Source organism: Equus przewalskii, chromosome 1 (assembly GCF_037783145.1).
Source record: "Equus przewalskii isolate Varuska chromosome 1, EquPr2, whole genome shotgun sequence".
Lineage (NCBI taxonomy): Eukaryota > Metazoa > Chordata > Mammalia > Perissodactyla > Equidae > Equus > Equus przewalskii.
In genome coordinates, this window is record NC_091831.1 from 145,674,418 (window position 1) to 145,693,705 (window position 19,288).

A 19,288-nucleotide genomic window follows, 5' to 3' on the forward strand; every position below is an offset into this window, starting at 1 on the left:
GAAAAGAAGGGTTCAAAAGTTAAAAAAGAATGTATGGTAAAGGGGAGTAAGGGGGCTGGCCCTGGGGCTGAGTGGTTGGGTTCACGTACTCTACTTCGGCAGCCCAGTGTTTTGCTGGTTCAGATCCTGGAGGTGGATCTGGCACCACTCATCAGGCCATGCTGAAGCAGTGTCCCACATCCCACAACTAGGACCCACAACTAGAATACACAAGTATGTACTGGGGGCTTTGGGGAGAAGAGGGAAAAATAAAATAAATAAATAAATAAATATTTTAAAAAGGGGTGTAAGAATCGGAGCTGGGCCTTTACGAATTTAAGGCTTCAGACAGGACAAGGTAGGGTATTTCAGATAAGGGAAACAGTATAGCAAGGTAAAATTACTAGTGAGAAGGATCCAATCAGAGAACTGTGAAGGGCTTGTTGTTGTTGTTAAAAGATAATAAACATGTTATGTGTATTAAGACTACATCAGTCAGCAATTAGGGCTGACAGGAAGGAAGAAAGCAGGCATAAGAATAAAGCCACCTAGAAGACAAAATATTTCACGTGGCGGATAATGAAAGCTTGAGCCAGAGTGGCAGCCATGAGAATAAAGAAGAAACAGCGGTTAAGTTTGCACGTTCCGCTTCTCGGCAGCCCAGGGTTCACCAGTTCGGATCCTGGGTGTGGATATGGCACCGCTTGGCACACCACGCTGTGGTAGGTATCCCACGTATAAAGTAGAGGAAGATGGGCATGGATGTTAGCACAGGGCCAGTCTTCCTCAGCAAAAAAAGGAGGACTGGCACTAGTTAGCTCAGGGCTAAACTTCCTCAAAAAAAAAAAAAAAAAGAAAGAAACAAAAGAGAGATTTCTGTTGAATATGTAGTAATTGTCAAGAAGGCTGATGCAACAGATTTAAGAACAGTTTTACCTCAACTATCTTACAACATCTGAAGAGGAAAACTAGGAACTAGTATGAAATATTAGGCCAGACCAGTGGGTCTCAACCCAAATGCATATAAAAAATATCCATGGAGGACTTTAAAAAAAAAAAAAAGAATTGCATGCCTGGTCCCTACCCTGGGACTTACTGAATGACTCCTCTGGGAATCCAGGAGGGAACAGGGCAGGAGGCAGGGTGGATGGGGGGCAGGGGCCGGGATGAAGGGGGAGTGTAGGGGATGTAAGTCGCAAGTCTGGGAGAGAAAACCATTGCCCTAAGCACTGGCAATATCCATAAGGTCATCAAAGGCCCAAAGGGAGGACCTGTTTAAGGAGTTCCAATGAAGCTGGATGAGACTGCCCTCTTCAAATTCACCAGGAATGGAACTCAGGTCAAGTTTGAAGGTGGACATCAAGATTAATCACTACTTCTTTCACCCACTCCTAGATAAAATTAAAACACAAATAATCCCATCCACCTTCCAGGGATGGTACCTGGCAGTTAACAATGAATCCTAACATACTCACTCAACAATCATTACTTCATCCCTGTGATATGTCAAATGCTATTTTAGCCTCTGACAGAAAAACTGGTATAGTCCTTTCCCTATAGTAATACTAGTCTGCCAGGTATGACCGACAGCATTATGAAATCCCAATAGAGATGAGAGAGCAACCAGTTAGTTCTCCAGGGAAGGAAGAAGTAACTTTTGAGCCAAATCTTGTTGAAAAGACGGGGGGGAGGGGTTTCCAAGTAAAGGAATCAATACGTATAAAAAGAAATGTTAAATATTCCATTTTATACTATCCATACAGTTTTTTCTATACTCTAGAAACATTGGATATCAAATATTATTATTTAATATTACTGTCCCAGAGGATAGGGCACAAATCTAGAACTTAAGTAGATGCTGAGGACTTAAAACTTACTTAGCACTGATCAATAAATTTTCAGAAATTATCAATAAGTTTTCAGAAGTTATCAGAAACATTAAAATACTGCTACTTATTTCCCCAGAGAAATTCAGATACTCTCACTCTCACACATTACATAAATTAAAACTCCATAATGAAAATACTAGGCTACAAAGTCAACTGCAAAGAAATCTTTCACTTTCACTTGTAAAATGAAAGTGGAAAAGATAGCCTAAAACAAATGAGAAAAAGAACTTGCTCAAAATAGGTCCATTTTACTCTTAATAAGGATTCTTTAACTATGCCTATCTAACTTGTGAGATAGCACTCCTGATCTGTATAAAAGAATACAGCAGTCAGAAAACATTTCCAGCTGAAGTATTCATAAATAAAAGTAGCTGAATGTGAACAAATAAGGACACCATCACCAGGAGACTTCCTTAATTCCGAATCACTCATTCAGAAAACTGATCCTTCTTGCTGGCATTGTGGAGGATGACCTTACCTTCTAGACCAATTAAAAGCAGACACGACAGCAGAGACCCACCCAATTTGGGGGATGGTTCAGTGCATGATGGGCTATATAGCTTTTAGGGAAGCACATACAACAAATTAAGGTAGGAAAGAACACCTTCAATTTAAAAATAATAAAATCTGCTTTAAACTAATAGTCTAATAGCCCACAATTCTCCAGCAATTCACTTCACGTTGACCTCTGTAGTCACAGACGCACCACCTAGTTTTGATTCAATTCCACACAGCCATTCTAACTACATTGATATCCCTTCAAAAGTAACAGCATGGTTATATGATTGTGAAGATCTGTTTCTAAGACAGAATGTGAGTTCTAGAGATGTATAAAGACCACCTGTGATGTGTAATCAGTAATAGAATTAGCCACAGGAATGCCCTGGGCGCAAAATCTGGCACAAGCTGAAAACAAAACTTGTTGCCTCTAGCACATCCTTCCGGTTCAGGAGTTCTTCACTATAGGACTGCTAGTGTAACCCTCAACATGTCAGCTGAGCCCCTGCAGAGTGAATAGGAGAATTAGAAGCAAGTAAAAATTATACACTAACTTTGTTTTACTGATACTTTTGAATACAAATAGTTTCTAACTAAGGATCATTGTGGCAGGAGAAAAATTAAGTACTGTAATTAGCATGGGTATAGTGAGCTATCCCACGCGTTAAGATAATGTTTACTGTGGTAGAGATTTGGGGGTTTAAAATAACAACACTCAGGTTTACTGAGCCAGAAGTCCTATTCGCTCTATAGGCCCCCACCCCCAGCTTTTCATTTCAAGTTAGTTCTATCCTAAGGAATTTACACCCTTGTTCAGTTAAATTAACCTGAGTATTTCTCCAACACTGGTTACTTTCTCATTGGAGTCTTTCTTGGCATTTTTCAGAAATCCTAATTAAAACTGACAATTTAGACAGATTCTGACGGAATTACTCCTCTTCACCTACTCTTTCTGATGGGATTCTGCTGGGCTGAGAAGTGATCAGCTTAACGGAGAAAGCGTGCACCCTGCGATGGACAAAATAATTGCCTGCCTCAAGAAAGCACTTATGCCCATTCTGCAGCCACTGAATGACCTTGGCTAGGAACCAATGGCTGCGGGGCGTGGGGCAAGAAGAAAGGAAGTACCCTGGGGACCCAGGGCCTCTGCATTTGGTGAAACGTTCGCTTCCAATATAAAGCCTTGGGATGCCTCCTCGCCTGGAGAATAGAACATTAACACTGACTCACCCAGAATCTGTGAAGATACCTAATCGAAGGGGGGTAGGGAGGTGGTTAAGCCCTCTGCGAAAAGGAAGTGCCGCAAGAGCACCAAGGTAAGGATGTGGCCCTGCGTGAGACGGGCCTTCGGGATTTCCTTCCCGGGTCTCGCTCCTGGGTGATCAGCACCGACTTCCCCGCTCTCAGCGCGGTGGCCTGGCTCCCCCGGGATGGGAATCTGCCGGCCGCAGCCGGGCCCGCAGGAATGGTGGAAGGCACCCGCGCTGCGTAGGCCCAACAGTTCCCGCGCCTTCGCCCCAGCCTGGCCCTTCCTCCCCCGCCCGGGCTTAGTGGCCTCACCAGGGGGCGAAGAACTCGACGAGCATGAGGCCCGCAGAGCCCGTGTCAGAGATGCGACTCTCGAAGTTGTCGTCCGTGAGTTCCAGCACGTCGGAGGCAGCGGCGAGGCGGGCGGCGGCGAGGAGCAGCGCCACGCCCGGGAGCAGCGCTAGGCGGCGGAGGTGCATGGCGGCGAGGTGAGGCGGGGGCGGCCAGGAGGGTCGGGGCTCGGCGGGGACTGCGGAAGCCGGGCCGGCGACCACGCACGCTCTGCCTGCGCGTCTGGCCCAGGCGGACCTGCACCCGGAGGTCCCAACCCCCAGCCCGGCTCGGGCCGCAGTGTGGCAGCCGCCGATTGGCTGCGAGGCGCCTGCGTCGGGCGGGCGGGACCAGCTGGTAACCGCCGAGTGGCCGGAGTGCGGGGCGGGGCCGAGGCGGCGAGCGGGGCCGGGAGGGGACCTGGGCCGCCGTGAGCGGAACCTGGGGGGCGGCGGGGCGGAGCTGGAAATGGGCCGCAGCGCGGCCGGGAGCCGACCCTGAGCTCGCCCTGCGAGAGGAGAGCCGGACACAGGGGGCGCCAGAGCCGGGGGCGGAGGAGTGAAGTCAGGGCTGAGTGGGCGGAAGCGAGCCTGGGCTGAGGTGAGGCAGGGGCGGGAATTGAGAGAAGGAGCTGGAACCCGAGGGAGTGTTGAGGTCGACGCTCGGGAAGGGACACATTTTTTTTTCAAACTGTCAGACTGTTGCGTTTTGTCCAATTCCTTTTATCTTGTTTTTTCTTTCGGGAGCAGCCCTGAGCCCTCCCAGTACCACTTCACTGCGTTGCCTGATTCGCTCAGGTCCAGATGGTGCCCGAATTCCTCTTTGTCCAGCCCCAGGGCTCCTGCCCTTGTGGCTACTGCTTTTAAATAGAAATGCTGTCACGCAAGTGAAGGTGCCTGGCCACTTAGTCCACTGTGCAGTATCCGTCTTACGACTCGTATCTCCTTTTGTTTAAAAAAACTTTGAGTCTTAGTACAATGTGTTTGTCTTCTTAAGGGCAAAAAGGGTAGGAGGAGGGAAAGAAAACCTCTAATCCTTGGGCAATTCCAAGAAAGAAATGACACTTGATTCTTCCATTTTTTTTAACAGACATGGCCACTTATCACCAAGCGGGACACATGCAACTGCCCCGAGCTGATGCTATTCGTTCACGTCTCATTGATACTTTCTCTCTCATCGAGCATCTGCAAGGCTTGAGCCAGGCTGTGCCACGGCACACTATCCGAGAAATACTTGGTCGGCAGCCTGTTTCTTCACTAAGATAAATTTAAGACTCCTATCCACACCCTCCAAAGAGTGGGAAGCAGACAGTTTTAAGGGTGGAAAATCCAGGGGAGATTGGTTTGGTTGCTAATTTGGAGGTTACACCAAACTTGGTAAATCGGAGGCTTTGTTAATAAAACACTTTGAATCCAGGAGATAGAACCCGTTTGACTCACTTTTAGGCCTGGGATAACTACTAGCCCTGGCTGACTTGGAAGTTTCTACCAAAGACACTAAAACTTGAGGGTTGAACCTGTTGCCTTTATTCTTGGGCATGGACAGTGTTGGTCATAAGCAATACACTGGCTCTTACTCCAAACTATTATTAATTGCTGTGAGAAGGAACAGCAGGCAAGTCCCTGCACCAAGGGGTCCATTATGTAACCAATAGCCCTGTCCCCAGTCCTACCTGCTCTTCATCTCCCCCAAAGACTTCTCTTTATATTTATCCACTGTCCCTTTTTTTGGTTTTGGTGTAGATCCTTCTCGTCAGAAGAAACTTATGTTGGGAGATCAACACCAGCTTGTGCGCTTCTCCATAAAGCCTCGTCATGTAGAACGGATTACACACAGCCAGAGGCTGATGAGCAGCCTTTGCGTGCGCTACAGTGAGAGGCCACCTCTTTCTTTGTGGGCTGGATGGGTCATTGAGCGTATCCTTTCATGCCACTCATTTGTGGCTTTACTGTCTCTCTTGCATCATCATCTGCCTAGTGACTTTTTTTCCCTTTCCAAACTCCATTTTCTTCTCATTCTCACTGGTTCTGTTCTTGCCCTTATTATTTCACCTACATAAATCAGAAAGAACTCCACTCTGTATGTTTCCTTAAGAGAAAATAGGTCCTCTCTTCACAAACTTCATCATCTTCCTTATCTTTTTGAATACGATTGTCCTGATGGTTGAAATAGGTGAGAACTGACATTGAATGAAAGAGGAGGCGGATGGGACTCATTTTTCCTTTAAATTGATCATTTTACGTTTTTGAACGTTATTTGAATTATAATAGGGACAATTATATTGTCTCCTGGAGTAGGATTTTTGCAACTGCTAAGACCTAGAAATATTTGGAGGGTTCTGGAGAGGGTAGTAGATATAAGGTGGTCTAGACACTTAGAGGTAGGGTGTAATAGTCTCACAGGGAACTGGAGATGGGAAGACCAGTTATAATTTCTTGTGTCAGTTTAGTCTAATATTTGTTTGAATTAACCTTTTTTATTCAAGATATTGGTGCCTATCAGTGAGTGATCCAACATTTGCATTTTTACAAGAATGTTTAGAAAGAGTATTTAGGAATAAGAAAGCTCACAAAGTATGTAAAGTTAGGTACAACTAAGATATTAGATCAGCCAGAAAATGACTTAAAGGGTAAATGATTCTTGGGGATCAGCTCTGTGGCCGAGTGGTTAAGTTCTCGCCCTCCGATTCGGTGGCCCAGGGTTTCCCTGGTTCGGATCCTGGGCGGGGACATGGCACCGCTTGTCAGGCCATGCTGAGGCGGCGTCCCACATGCCGCAACTAGAAGGACCCACAACTAAAATATACAAGTACGTACTGGGGGAATTTGGGGGGAAAAAAGCAAAAAAAAAAAAAAAAGATTGGCAACAGTTGTTAGCACAGGTGCCAATCTTTAAAAAACAAAACAAAACAAAAAAAACAAAAGAACACCTGGAGAATCAGTGAGCTCACTTGATTATCATCTCAAACAAACTGCTCAGAAATGATGAAAGGGTAGTAGAGGTACTCACTCCCTTATTTCATCCTCACTGTTTTAGGGAATTTTCTCACTTTAAAATAGTCTTTTAATGTAATCAGGTCAAAGATATTTAAATAAACAGTAATTCATGTAATTGACCCACTACAGTATACTATATTCTTTGAAGTGTTTTATTTCCTCCCCGTAGAGGTGAGGATTTTGAACTCAGGCACCCACGTTTCCTATTTCTTGTATAATAACCAGCACATATTTGCCTTATGAGGTTAGGGATATAGTCTTAAGCTTTGGAGTAAAGTAAATAGCAGTAAATATACAGGATTTCCTGGCTGTAATGGACAAATCAAAATAGAATAGCACTAACCATTCTGTTTGGTAAAACAGTCAAGTATGAAACATGATCACTGCCAGAGGACTGGTAGATTGCCCAAGTAGGAATTATGTGGCAAGTTCATGGAAGTTGTATCTTATTAAGTACGTTCTCCAGGTAGAAAGGCAGGAGGGATTTTGCAAAGCGAAATAATTTGTGACTAACAGATTTCTTTGAACAGAATAATTCATATGCTAAGCATTAAGACTTTATTTAGGCTTTTAAAACAATTTTTCCAGATCACAAAGAATGTTGTTATAGATAGGGAAAAAAATAGTAATTAACAAACTTCTCTAGATCAAAGCTCCCCAGTCTTTTTTATTGTGATTTTGTTTCCCAGTAATACATATATATTCTTGAAAACCTCCTTAGGAGTTTTAATCATTTCATTATTATTATGTGATATAAAGAAGCAAGTTAAAGTAAAAATAATATTTGAGACTAGCATATTATTAAATATTGTATTTTGGGGGTATGGCTGTTAGCTCAGGGCCAGTCTTTCTCAGCAAAAAGAGGAGGATTGGCAGTAGTTAGCTCAGGGCTAATCTTCCTCCAAAAAAAAAAATTGTATTTTAATGTTTATTATTATATAATTTTAATAATCATACTATGTGAGCAAATTTTCACTTTTGCCATTTATAAGTGGTTCATGCTGTTTTTAAAGAAAATATATGTTTTGTCTACAAATGAATTTTTAAATGACATTATATATTAAGTTTGGTTTTGGGGTCAAATATATTTATGTATTATATGTTTTTTTAATTTAATTTTTTTGTTCCTTTTAAAAAATTCAGATATAATTGACATATAACATTATATTAGTTTCCAGTTTACAACATTATGTATTATATGTTAAATACATGTTATATATTATATGTTAAAGTGTAGTTGGAAATTTAATTATGTGTTGGGGCATAAAAAATAGAAAAATCTATTATCACAATGATATTGGTAATTCTACTTTGCACTTTAAACATCAATTGGCTTATTTTTATAATTTTCATATTTTGTTTCTAAATGACAAGAGAGAGAAAAGAAAGAAAATTTGGCTTATTTGTAAGCCTTTCTCTGAAAATAACACATTGCAAGTGGAAATAGTCCTTATTTCCAACAAAAGCTGAGTATAACATTATCTATTATATTTTTGAGGTTCTAGAGCTATCTTGATATGCTATATCAAACTTTTGATCAGATGCATGCACTTTATAGAATCTGATGAAGATCATCTTGAGATAAACTTGCAGAATTCTTCTTATACTCTTCATGAAGTTGTATTTCAACATCAGTGTTCCTTACTTCATTAGGAATATAATAAGCCAAAATATTACTAAAAACAATAACAATTTAAAACTGTGTAAGTGTCGGGCTGGCCTGGTGGCGGAGCGGTTAAGTGCGTACGTTCAGCTTCGGGGGCCCTGGGGTTCGCCAGTTCAGATCCGGGGGCCGCACATGGCACTGCTTGGCACGCCATGCTGTGGTAGGCGTCCCACATATAAAGTAAAGGAAGATGGGCATGGATGTCAGCTCAGGGCCAGGCTTCCTCAGCAAAAAGAGGAGGACTGGCAGTAGTTAGCTCAGGGCTAATCTTCCTCAAAACAAAAACAAAAACAAAAACAAAACACAACTGTGTAAGTGTCAAAACCTAAATAGCAGTTTGTATTTTTCAGGGTGATTGAGTATGCTCTTGTGATCTTATTAACTGCCAAACATATCAGTCATAGTACATTTGGAGACTCTTGGATTGTTCTATTTCAAAGAGAAACATATTAAATTATTATTTAGTTTTTAAGCCTATCTTGATCTCAATATTTTTTTCTACAGCATAGTATATATCTATTAAATGTGTAAAAGAAATGAAGAGGGTTGAAAGATGAAGGCAATAAATTAAGAAATAGCAATTAGCAAATAATAGGATTCTAGAGGGTAGTATAGGATTCAATTTGCTTTGCAGAACAAAATCAGTTTTAGGCAGAGAAGAAAGGGAAAGTTTTAAAAACTAACAAATAAACAACCAAATAATTTCTTGGTTGGTAACTCAATATGCCCCATGGATCTGGCTTCTTGTTTCTACATTTCTTATAAAGCACTTTAGATACTATGGCCCTACATTTTCATTCTATTCTCAAGGCCCGTTGCTTCGTTGTGAAGTTTGGGTCATGGGTAACAGTACAGCAGACAGGGTTGGTGGTAGTTAAGAAAGCAATCCCATGGTGGCTATGTGACTCCAGAGTGGGAAGGTGGTGACTTGCAGCTGTTAGACATACCAATACCAGCAGGAGATGAGTCACAGCTATTTTTCACGTTTGATTCTGTCCTCCTCTGTATTTCACAGGCTGAAGCAACAACAGTGATAAGAAGAGAAACTCGAAAAATGGAATAACAGTGGGCACAACTGTGGTTTATAAGTTTCTGATCATTCTCTATCATTCGTCTTCCCACTTCCTAACCTTTATTCAGCCTTTGTTTTACTCTCACAGAATTGCTTGAATCCTCAAATACCAAACTGTGGCCACTGAAGCTGACTCTGGAGGTGGCAGCTTGGTTCATCTTGCTTGTTTTCATCTTGGAGATCCTTCTGATGTGGCTATCCAGCTTTTTCCTCTTCTGGAAGAATGCCTGGAATGTCTTTGACTTTGTTGTCACCATATTGGTAAGGATAGATAGCCTGAGGATTAGTTTAGTGGGCTGAAGAATGTGCCTACGTGAATCAAAATGACAAGAAAAGATAATTATATCACAGGAAGAACCAAAAATAAAAATGTACCTAACTTCCTTATTTTGATTTTTTTCGTAAAGCTAAAAGTCAGTCATTGCAGGAGTTATTGGTATTAGGAGCAAGGCAGAATCTAAGCACAACGTTAACCCCAACAATAACATCTATCAGTTACTAAGCATTACTAAGTGCCAGGTACTGTTCTAAGTGTTTTACATGTATTTTCTTATTTGAGCTATACAATAACCCAATGAGATAAGCAAGGTATTCCCCCCCCCCTTTGTTTATGTCTGAGCAAGTTGAAATAGAGAGTTTAACTAATTTAGTGTAGAAAGGTAGAATAGGAAACAATCCCCAGAGAATGCTATTCCAGGGATAATGCCCAAGGAACTCTGAAGAAGATGAGATCAAGAAAGAACAACTGTGTGTGGGTGCTTAGGGGTATATTTTACTCATGATCTGTGTGTTTCCCACAGTCCCTGCTTCCTGAGGTTGTGGTGCTGGTGGGGGCTACAGGCCAGTCTGTATGGCTCCAGTTGCTGAGGATCTGCCGCGTGCTAAGGTCTCTCAAACTCTTTGCACGATTCCGTCAAATTCGAGTCATTATTTTGGCCCTGGTCAGGGCCCTCAAGGTGATTTGACTGTTGTAGCTAAACCAGGTGGGCAAGGTGGATAAACATGGGGATTTAACACAAAACAAGTTTAGGTGGGTCAAAGAAGGGAATGAAAGACTGTGAAATGTTATTGGGTGAGAAAGGGCTGGGGACAAGCAGCTGTGGCCTGGAGATGCCTGGGCTCAGGAGTGGAAGTGAGGGTTTGGGGGGGAATTGCCAGGGTGGGCTTGACTGGGCTGTAGGTGGAAATCTGCCTAGTCTGGCCCAGCTCTGACTCAAGGTCATGGCCTCTAGAGCATGACCTTCCTCTTGATGTTGCTGCTCATCTTCTTCTACATTTTTGCTGTGACTGGTGTCTACTTCTTCGAGCATTACACCCGTTCAACTCGCCAGGACCTGGAGTACCGCATGTTCTTCTCGTAGGCAGGACTGGGGGAAGCCTGGGTGGGGGGAGAGTACTGGGGCAAAAGACTGGGGAGCTGGTCTAATGTATAGTAATGCAAAAAGTGTAGTCTATTGTGAGATACAGGAATGGAACACAGTAAGGAGAGAGAAGGAGACAGCAAAGGGGTAGTGAGAGGTATTACATCTAATTTTGAGGATAGAGCAGCTAGTTCCAAGTTTGCTCTGGCTTTCGCAAATTCAAGCACACCTTCATCAGCCATCTTTAAATAACAGTATATGCCAGTGGTTAAGCCCTCATTTCTGTGCCTTAGTTACCTCTTTTGAAAAATGAGAATAATAGTAGTACTACCTCATTAGAATATAGAGATGAATGAGGTAATGCATTTAAGCACTTAGCACAGTACTTAACACGTTGTAAGTGATCGATAAATGTTACTATGACTCTCAGACATGGTCACTGGTTTTACTCCCATCTCTCAGTGTGGGGATTACACATGCATACACCTGTACTCATTCAAAAGTAAAATCCTGTTAAGCTCTTTCTAGAGAACTGATTACTAATAGAAAGTGATTTTGGATTTAGAGGAGATAATGTTATTTGTGAGTTGGAATCCAATCTTGTCAGCACCTGTCAGGTCTCTCTTAGACTAACAGGTAGTTTTATGAGAATATTGAGTTAGGAAAGTCCCAGAATTCATCCTATTCAGGTCCTAATGTTTTCAATAAATTGTGTATGGAGGGCTAAGAATGAAAGAAGGAAAATTTAGATACCTTCCTGAGAACTTTTGTGATATATTCATTATCATTCATTGTTTGGGATCACATGTTTATGTCACACATCCATTCATTTACTTGACTATCAGTTCATACCAGCAAACTAAATAGGAATGATGTTTTCTAAATTTTTGAGTGATCTTCTGTTAGGTGAAGTCCATAGAACAGTGGAGAATGAACTTATAAAAAATGATACATAGTTGTTGATTGATTCAATTTTTAAAAATTCAGTTGGTACCTATTTATTGAGTACCTACTATGCCCCAGGTACCAATGAAATAGTGAGAGATATTCATGATAAAGGAAAACCTAATAAAACAACCTCAAACTGAAGAATGATTAGCTGAAAAGTTGGCTATGGTTATGGTAGAAAAGGAACCAAAGTCAGAGGAAACTACAAAGAAATGCTCTTATGTTGCTTTAAGAGTAAGAATGATACTGTTTCTGAGAGGTTTAGATCTCTCTTCTATCTATACACACACCTCCTTTTCCTTTAGAGACCTGCTGAATTCCCTAGTGACAGTATTCATTCTCTTCACCATGGATCATTGGTATGCACTGCTTCAGGATACCTGGAAAGTGCCTGAAGTCAGCCGTACCTTCAGCAGCATCTATGTCATTCTTTGGTTGTTACTTGGTTCCATTATCTTTCGAAATATCATAGTGGCCATGATGGGTAAGCATAGAAGAGGTGAAACCTTGTGGGAGGGGTGTTTGGAAAGAAATTAGAATGAAAGCTAGAATTGGTGGATTATGGACAGAGAGAACCTGATGTAGTAGGGAGGATTGGGGCCCGGGATGGATATTTCACTTGGTATCTCCCCTAAGCCCTCTCCCCAGGTCTAGTCACCATCATCTCCCAACTCCTAATGGCCCTTTGGGGCAGTTACTAACTTTCAGAATATCAGGAATGAGCTGAATGAGGAGATGACGCATCTGGAGGTTCAGCACAAAGCCGACATATTCAAGCGGCAGATTATCCAGAGGTCTGCTTCCCCATTTTCAAACCCAACTTTAGTTCTCAAGGGTTTCCTGACCTCATTCCCTGTTTCTACTCCTTTGCCTTGACCCCATTTCTCCCTTTGTGACGGAAGATTTGCCCAGGGTTAGAATTCCCCAGCTCTAGAATATTGCCTGATCCTTTACCACACTGTCTGGGCTTCCCTGCTCTTTTTCACCCCTTTACTACGGTTTGTTTTCCTCATTCAGTTTTCTTCACTTTCCGATCTAAATTCTTTTCTTTTTTCCTTACTACACTTCTGCTTCAGTATAACTCTCTTCACTCTTTTGTGTTTTTTGCTTTGCAGGAGGCAAAACCTGTACCCTGAGACACTGAGGTCAAGCCTTAGCAAAATTGATGCCAGGTTAGACATGTATATGTAAACTGGAATGGACAAACATGAAGGAGGAGAGGGTAGAAAATTAAAGATGAAGATTGGCTTTGAGAGAGAATTCCTTCATTCAATAATTATTTATTATAGTGGGTTGAATGGTGGCCCCCCAAAAGATAAGTCCGTACCTAACCCCCTGGAACCTGTGAACATGACCTTATTTGGAAAAAGGGTCTTTGAAGATGCAATTAAGTTAAGGATCTTGAGATATAATCATCCTGGATTATCCAGGTAGGCCTTACATCCAGTGCCAAGGGCCCTTGTAAGAGACAGAAGAGGAGAAGACATAGACGTAGAGAATAGGACAAAGAGATGTGAAGATGGAGATAGAGATTGGAGTGATGCAACCACAAGCCAAAGGAAGCCAATGAATGCCAGGCAACTGCCAGAAGCTAGAAGAAACAAGGAACTTTCTTCCTTAGAGCTTCTAGAGGGAGTATGGCCTAGCCAACACCTTGATTTCAGACTTCTGGCTTCCAGAATTGTGACAGAATAAATTTCTGTTGGTTTAAGCTACAAAGCTTGCGGTAACTTGTTACAGCAGCCACAAGAAACGAATACAAGCACCTTCTATGAAACAGATGCTATTCTGGACCATGAGTGTTCAGCAGTGGACAAGAGAGCAGGAGGAGAAACAAGAAACTCATTCATCTATTCAGCAAATAATTATTGAATACTTATTAGGTGCTTGGGATAGATCAGTGAACAAAACAGACAATAATAATGCCTGCTGTCATGGAGCTTACATTCTCGTAGGGGGAAAGAGACAATAAACAATGAACATATTAAATAAAGTAAATTAATGTATTAAAATATGACAAGCATGAAAAAATAAAAAGTGAAACAGGTTAAGGGGGATTGGAGTATAGGGTAGGGTTGCAGATGGGTTGTAATTTTAAACAAGTTAGGTCTAATTGAAAAGGTAACCTTTGACCAAAGACTTGGAGGAGGTGAGGGGATTACTATGTGGATATCTATGGGAAGAGTGTTATAGGTAGAGGGAACAGCTAGTACAAAGGTCCTAAGCCAGAAAGATGCCTGATGTGTTTGAGAAATAATAAGGAAGCCATTGTGACTGGAGCAGAGGGAAGAGTGTTAGGAGATCAGAGGTTAGAGAGATAATGGGGATCCAATCCTGTAGGGCCCTGAGGGTCGTTGTAGGGACTTAGGCTTTGACTCTGAGTGAAATGGGGAGCAAAGCAAAGTAGTGACGTGAAATGACTTACATTTAAGAAGGATTACTCTGGTTGCTGTGTTGACGAGAGACTGTAGAAGAACAAGGGAGGGAGCAGAGAGATGAGTTAGGAGGCTATACTGCTGTCCAGGCAAGAAGTGATGATAGCTCAGACCAGAGTGGCACTAACAGGGATAAATTACATGGAATAATTGAGGTTGGAAGTACTTAAGCTCAGATTTTGGAAGTAGTTTGGCCCTCATTGCCTTAAGTCCCAGACTAAGGGGATGGCCAGGGCCAGAATAATGAAAGAACTAGCCATATCTTGTAAATGTATTTGGAGCAATAAAATTTCTCCTTTCACTTACAGAGATGCCAGTCAACAAGAGGAATCTTTGGTCTTATCAGAAGCTTCTCAAGAAAAGTCTAAATACGCTGCCACTGAAGAGGGTTCAAAAACAAAAGAGTCCTTGTCAAAAATGAAAAAGTCCTCATCTTCTTCTTCCTCTTCCTCTTCCTCAACTTCATCTTCCTGCTCCGCCTCTTCTGACTCCAGATATTTTGACTCTCTTGGTAAGTGAGGGTTTCTTCCATCTGAATTCAGATTACTCTTCTCTAGGAGACATCCCAATTTTAATAGGGGCTCTCCAACTATATCTACTTCCCAAGCTTTTCCACCAGTCTGATTTTCTGGTCTCAATTACTTTCTTTGTGCTTCTTCATTTCCCCTGTACTTCTGCTTAATTTTGGGTAAGTGTGGCTGTGGCTGTCTTTGCTTATTGTAGAAAGTGGTCTCTTGGTGATGCACCCTTTCCTCTCCCTGCTTCCTCTTTCATTCTTGCTTTCCCTCCATACCATAGGATTTATCAGCTCTTACCCAACTTCCATGAATCTAGATATGTTTTTAAGAAGCATTCCTCCCTCCAGGTCATTTGGACTGGGAGACTCATGTGCACCAGAATCTGCCTGGGCTAATGGATATGGATCAGGATGAACGTGTTGTTTGGCCTAGAGATTCACTCTTCCGATATTTTGAGTTGCTAGAAAAGCTTCAGTATAACCTGGAGGAGCGTAAGCGGTTGCAAGAGTTTGCAGGTATGGATTTAGGGCAATTGTGGGGACCAGGAGTTAAGTAAATTGGAGTAGCATATATAACTGGGGAGAAGGATGTGGATGTCCCCTATTTTGGCATCTCAGCCTCTGAACTTCCACCTCACACCTGAAAAAGGCAAATCCTTGGTTTGGCATGTCACATTCTGGGCATACGTCCTGATTTATTCTAACCTAAAGAGAACCTGACAACTCGGCTTCTCCAGTAGAAGACACCTAAATCCTGTGAGGTCTAAGAGCTTGTCTCCCTAGAGGAGAGTGTTCAATTCCAGTTGTTGGGAATTAGGACAAGGTGGGCTCTTGATCAATTTGGGCAGCCCACCCCATTTTGTACATGTTTCTTCTCTTGGAAGGTCACATTTCAGCTGAGCAGTAGGGCCACAGACTCAAGTTGGATAGCTGTGGGGATTAAGACAGTGAGCAGAAAGCCCACAAGTGCCTACTGCCTCCAACTCCCAAAAGGGAGTTTATGAATTATAGACTTCTCTTCCTTTCAGTCCCTTCTAGTGTAAGCCTAGGCAGAGAGAAGTATGTGATTTAAATAAGAGAGTTTGATTTAAGTGGAGAACTACCTGCTCAAAATTATTTTCGCTAAATTTCTCACTTGCAATTTCACCACCTGGAGATTAATTTGGATTAATAAATTTTCTTTTAAAAATACAAAAGCTAGAGAGTTAGGTGCCATTTTTTACAATTTAATACTAATTAGCGTTATCTTCCTCATACCTAGTTGAAATCAACTCAATGTGAAAAAAGCAATTAGGCAAGAGGTATGTGTGTGTTGTGGGCAAAGTAGGGCAATAAGAGGAATTTATAACAATGGAACATGGAATTTAGAGCAGGATGTCAAAGACGGACTTTGCTTACTTCAAAATGTTGCCTAAGGTCAATCCTGCTCTTTCCAGTTGTCTTCGCCCTGCCTTCCCACTTGCTCTCTCAGAAGAACAAAGCGAGAGGGGGAAGGTTGCGAGGTGGCTTCTTCAATCCTGATTAATTCGTCTATGGCAACGAGTACAGACTCATATGGCTTAATTTAAAGTAAAAATTTGTGTGGGCACCTAGAACCCAGAAAAGCAGGGTCTTCACCAAACATTTGTGTGTTCTGCGTATTCTTAGCTCTCCAGCCTCACAGTCTGTTTCTTTACAGTGCAGGCACTGATGAACTTTGAAGACAAGTAAAACCGACAATGGATGACTTCGATATCTTTGGCAAAAGATAATGAAAGGAATAGGTGGAAATGGAGAATTCAAAGTATAAATGTCTAATAAATACTGCTGATAATTGCTCAGTGGTCTGTCTCTAAGACATAGGGGATACTGAAAGGTGTCAAGTCAGAGGAAAATTTAGTTCACGTGCCAGTGGGGCCTGTGTTCCTTGGCTTTCTACCCTTTCCACAGCTCCTGAGTCTGACTCTTTCCTTGACTTTGTCACTATAGCGCCCACTTTTCCTGCAACCTCTACTTCCTGTTAAATTCCTAATTTCACCCTTTCTCTCCCTGGTGGATACAGGCCTCTGGGCGGGGGGTGGGGGGGAGTGTCAGTAAGGAGATCCCAGGAGCTGTTAGTGTAATTATCTAAGAACTGTTGTTTCCATTGCCTACTCTATGAATGTTGCTTATCCTGTGCACCATTAACTTTAATCAAACATTACTTTTGCCTGTTTCTGGGCCAAAAGAGAGTCCTTTTATTCCATTTACTTGCCATTGCTCAGGGCGGTGATTCCACTCTGTAGAAGTGTTCAAATCAGTAAGTGTCCCACAGATGTTTAGTGTTAGGAGGGACCTCAGAGTTAATCTATCTCTCATCAAAACAGGAGTACCTTTTAGAACATAAAGGGGGATTATCCAGCTGATGCTTAATATTTCTGGTTACTAGGCATTTATTATCTAGAAGGAATCCCACTCCATTGTTGGGTGACTCAAGTCTTTAGAAGTGTTTGTTATTAAAAATTCTCTCACTTATTGAGTGCTTAACATAAAAACCACTGAATTGTGTACTTTAGAATGGCGAATTTTATGTTGAGTTATAGCTCAATTTTAAAATGAGGTAAGATCTAGAACCAAGAACGAATGTTATGTTTCAAGAAACAGCATTTTAGTCATTCCTCATAAAATGAGGAACAAAATAAAAATGTTTTAAAAATAAATGTCAATATATAGTATTGTATTAAAAATCCTATCACAAGAAATATGGCATAAATATTTGGAAAGAAATAAAAAATAATATTTTTAGGCACAATTATATACCTAGACACCCCAAAGGAATCAACTAGAATTAGAGATAACAAAGGATTTCCATTAAGTACAAATAAAAGAAAAAGGAGCTGGAGACAGATACCTGGGAAACAGGAACATATAAGGGCTAGGAGGAGGAAGAGGAGGCAGCAAAGACGCCTGAGAGGGAAGAGCTGAAGAGACAGGAGGATAATCACTCCAGGGTAATGTCCCTAGAGCCAACATGGAATTTCAAGAAAGGAATGGTCCAGTTAAGATCTGGATTGGAGCATCCATTGAACCTGGCAATCAGAATACAGTAAACATAATAAAACTGAGAAAGGAAGCATTATTTAATAAATCTTACATATGCTTTCTACAACATAGATGTTGTTTGAGTAGCTTTGCTTAAAGTGTGGTCTGAGCACCAGCAGAATTGGCTTCATCTGGCAACTTGTTAGAAGTGCAGAATCCCATCCTCAGGGCCTATTGAATCAGGCGTTATATATGCACCTTGAGTTGAATTCAAGTGTTACGTATTGAATCAGATGTTACATATGTTAAAGTTTCAAACTGCTTTATAGGTGTTCGATGATTGATCCCTTCCGGGATTTCTATAGCTGACCTTCACAAATGAATGGTCTATGCACACTACCTGTTCTTTAACTCCTTCCTTAATAAAAATGATCTGGTTTCAGTGCTACTGGAATGGAAGTTTATTCAATAAATATTTGTTGAGTTCCTATGTTCCAGGCGCTCTTCTAGGCTTTTGGATACATCAATGAATGAACAAGACAGTAATCCCTGCCATCCTAACTCGTTCCTCATAAGATCACCAGATACTAAACAACTTCCATTAAGTCAGTGATTTTATTTCCTCCTATTTTTTCCCCTAAATTGTCCTTCCAGCAGCCCAGAGCTATGTGGTAATAGCTGCTCAAAAACAAAATGAATAAACAGAACCTTTTCTGACTAAATACAAATATTCTAAAGTCTAAGGCTCAAACCCCATTGGCAATATCTCCATTACTCCTCCAACTTCCTTTTTATCCTTGCCGTGACTGAGTATCCTTGCTAAAGGTTTCAGCACCATTCTTTTTTTTTTTCCAAAGATTTTATTTTTTCCTTTTTCTCCCCAAAGCCCCCCGGTGCATAGTTGTGTATTCTTCGTTGTGGGTTCTTCTAGTTGTGGTATGTGGGACGCTGCCTCAGCGTGGTCTGATGAGCAGTGCCATGTCCGCGCCCAGGATTCGAACTAACGAAACACTGGGCCGCCTGCAGCGGAGCGCGCGAACTTAACCACTCGGCCACGGGGCCAGCCGCCTCAGCACCATTCTTAAGTCGAGGAAGAGCCAGGTAACTCTGAGAGTTCCTCAAGAGCATTTTGAAAGTGAAGTTAGGATTTAGATATTGTCGTGCTATAACTAAATTTAAATTTTTTCACATACGTTTTGTATTAAGCTTTTATTTTGGGATGTAATTTTCCTCTTTGTTCTCCAATTATTACTTACATCTTCAAAGACTGTACTGGAACTTAAACCAATGTGTTCCCACTTGGAAGCAAAAAAATTAATATTTGTTTTATTATAGCATAGAATATATAA

The 19,288-nt window shown here is 41.6% G+C and overlaps 2 protein-coding genes across 6 annotated transcripts in view; one reads left to right on the forward strand and one right to left on the reverse strand.

Annotated features, from left to right (window-relative positions):
* PDIA3 (protein disulfide isomerase family A member 3) overlaps window positions 1–4,380 on the reverse strand; it is a 21,167-nt gene extending 16,787 nt beyond the window's left edge. The window contains exon 1 of the mRNA XM_008507323.2: window positions 3,927–4,380. Coding sequence (XP_008505545.1) covers window positions 3,927–4,093 — 167 coding nt within the window. The 5' untranslated portion in view covers window positions 4,094–4,380. The remainder of the gene's footprint in view (window positions 1–3,926) is intronic.
* On the forward strand, window positions 4,090–16,754 carry CATSPER2 (cation channel sperm associated 2). 5 transcript variants are annotated; one of them, XM_070581973.1, is made up of 13 exons: window positions 4,090–4,301; window positions 5,034–5,180; window positions 5,687–5,860; window positions 6,048–6,116; window positions 9,767–9,939; window positions 10,479–10,634; window positions 10,911–11,035; window positions 12,293–12,471; window positions 12,682–12,781; window positions 13,103–13,159; window positions 14,731–14,933; window positions 15,288–15,455; window positions 16,618–16,754. In XM_070581973.1, the coding sequence occupies exons 2-13, from the start codon at window positions 5,036–5,038 to the stop codon at window positions 16,647–16,649; spliced, it is 1,581 nt and encodes a 526-aa protein (XP_070438074.1). In that variant the 5' UTR covers window positions 4,090–4,301; window positions 5,034–5,035; the 3' UTR covers window positions 16,650–16,754. The 5 variants fall into 5 exon arrangements, with proteins under 5 accessions (XP_070438074.1, XP_070438046.1, XP_008505540.1 ...); XM_070581945.1 differs by lacking the exon at window positions 4,090–4,301 and adding an exon at window positions 4,326–4,544; XM_008507318.2 differs by lacking the exons at window positions 4,090–4,301; window positions 10,911–11,035 and adding an exon at window positions 4,404–4,544 and having other exon boundaries at window positions 10,479–10,564.
* Window positions 16,755–19,288: the final 2,534 nt, after the last annotated feature.

Bases quoted from the DNA above. Each gene is read 5' to 3' on its own strand.
- CATSPER2 (XM_070581973.1), top strand. From the start codon at position 5,036: ATGGCCACTTATCACCAAGCGGGACACATGCAACTGCCCCGAGCTGAT. The intron at 10,635-10,910 runs GTGATTTGACTG...CATGGCCTCTAG, and splicing joins CCCTGGTCAGGGCCCTCAAG to AGCATGACCTTCCTCTTGAT. The intron at 15,456-16,617 runs GTATGGATTTAG...GTTTCTTTACAG, and splicing joins GCGGTTGCAAGAGTTTGCAG to TGCAGGCACTGATGAACTTT.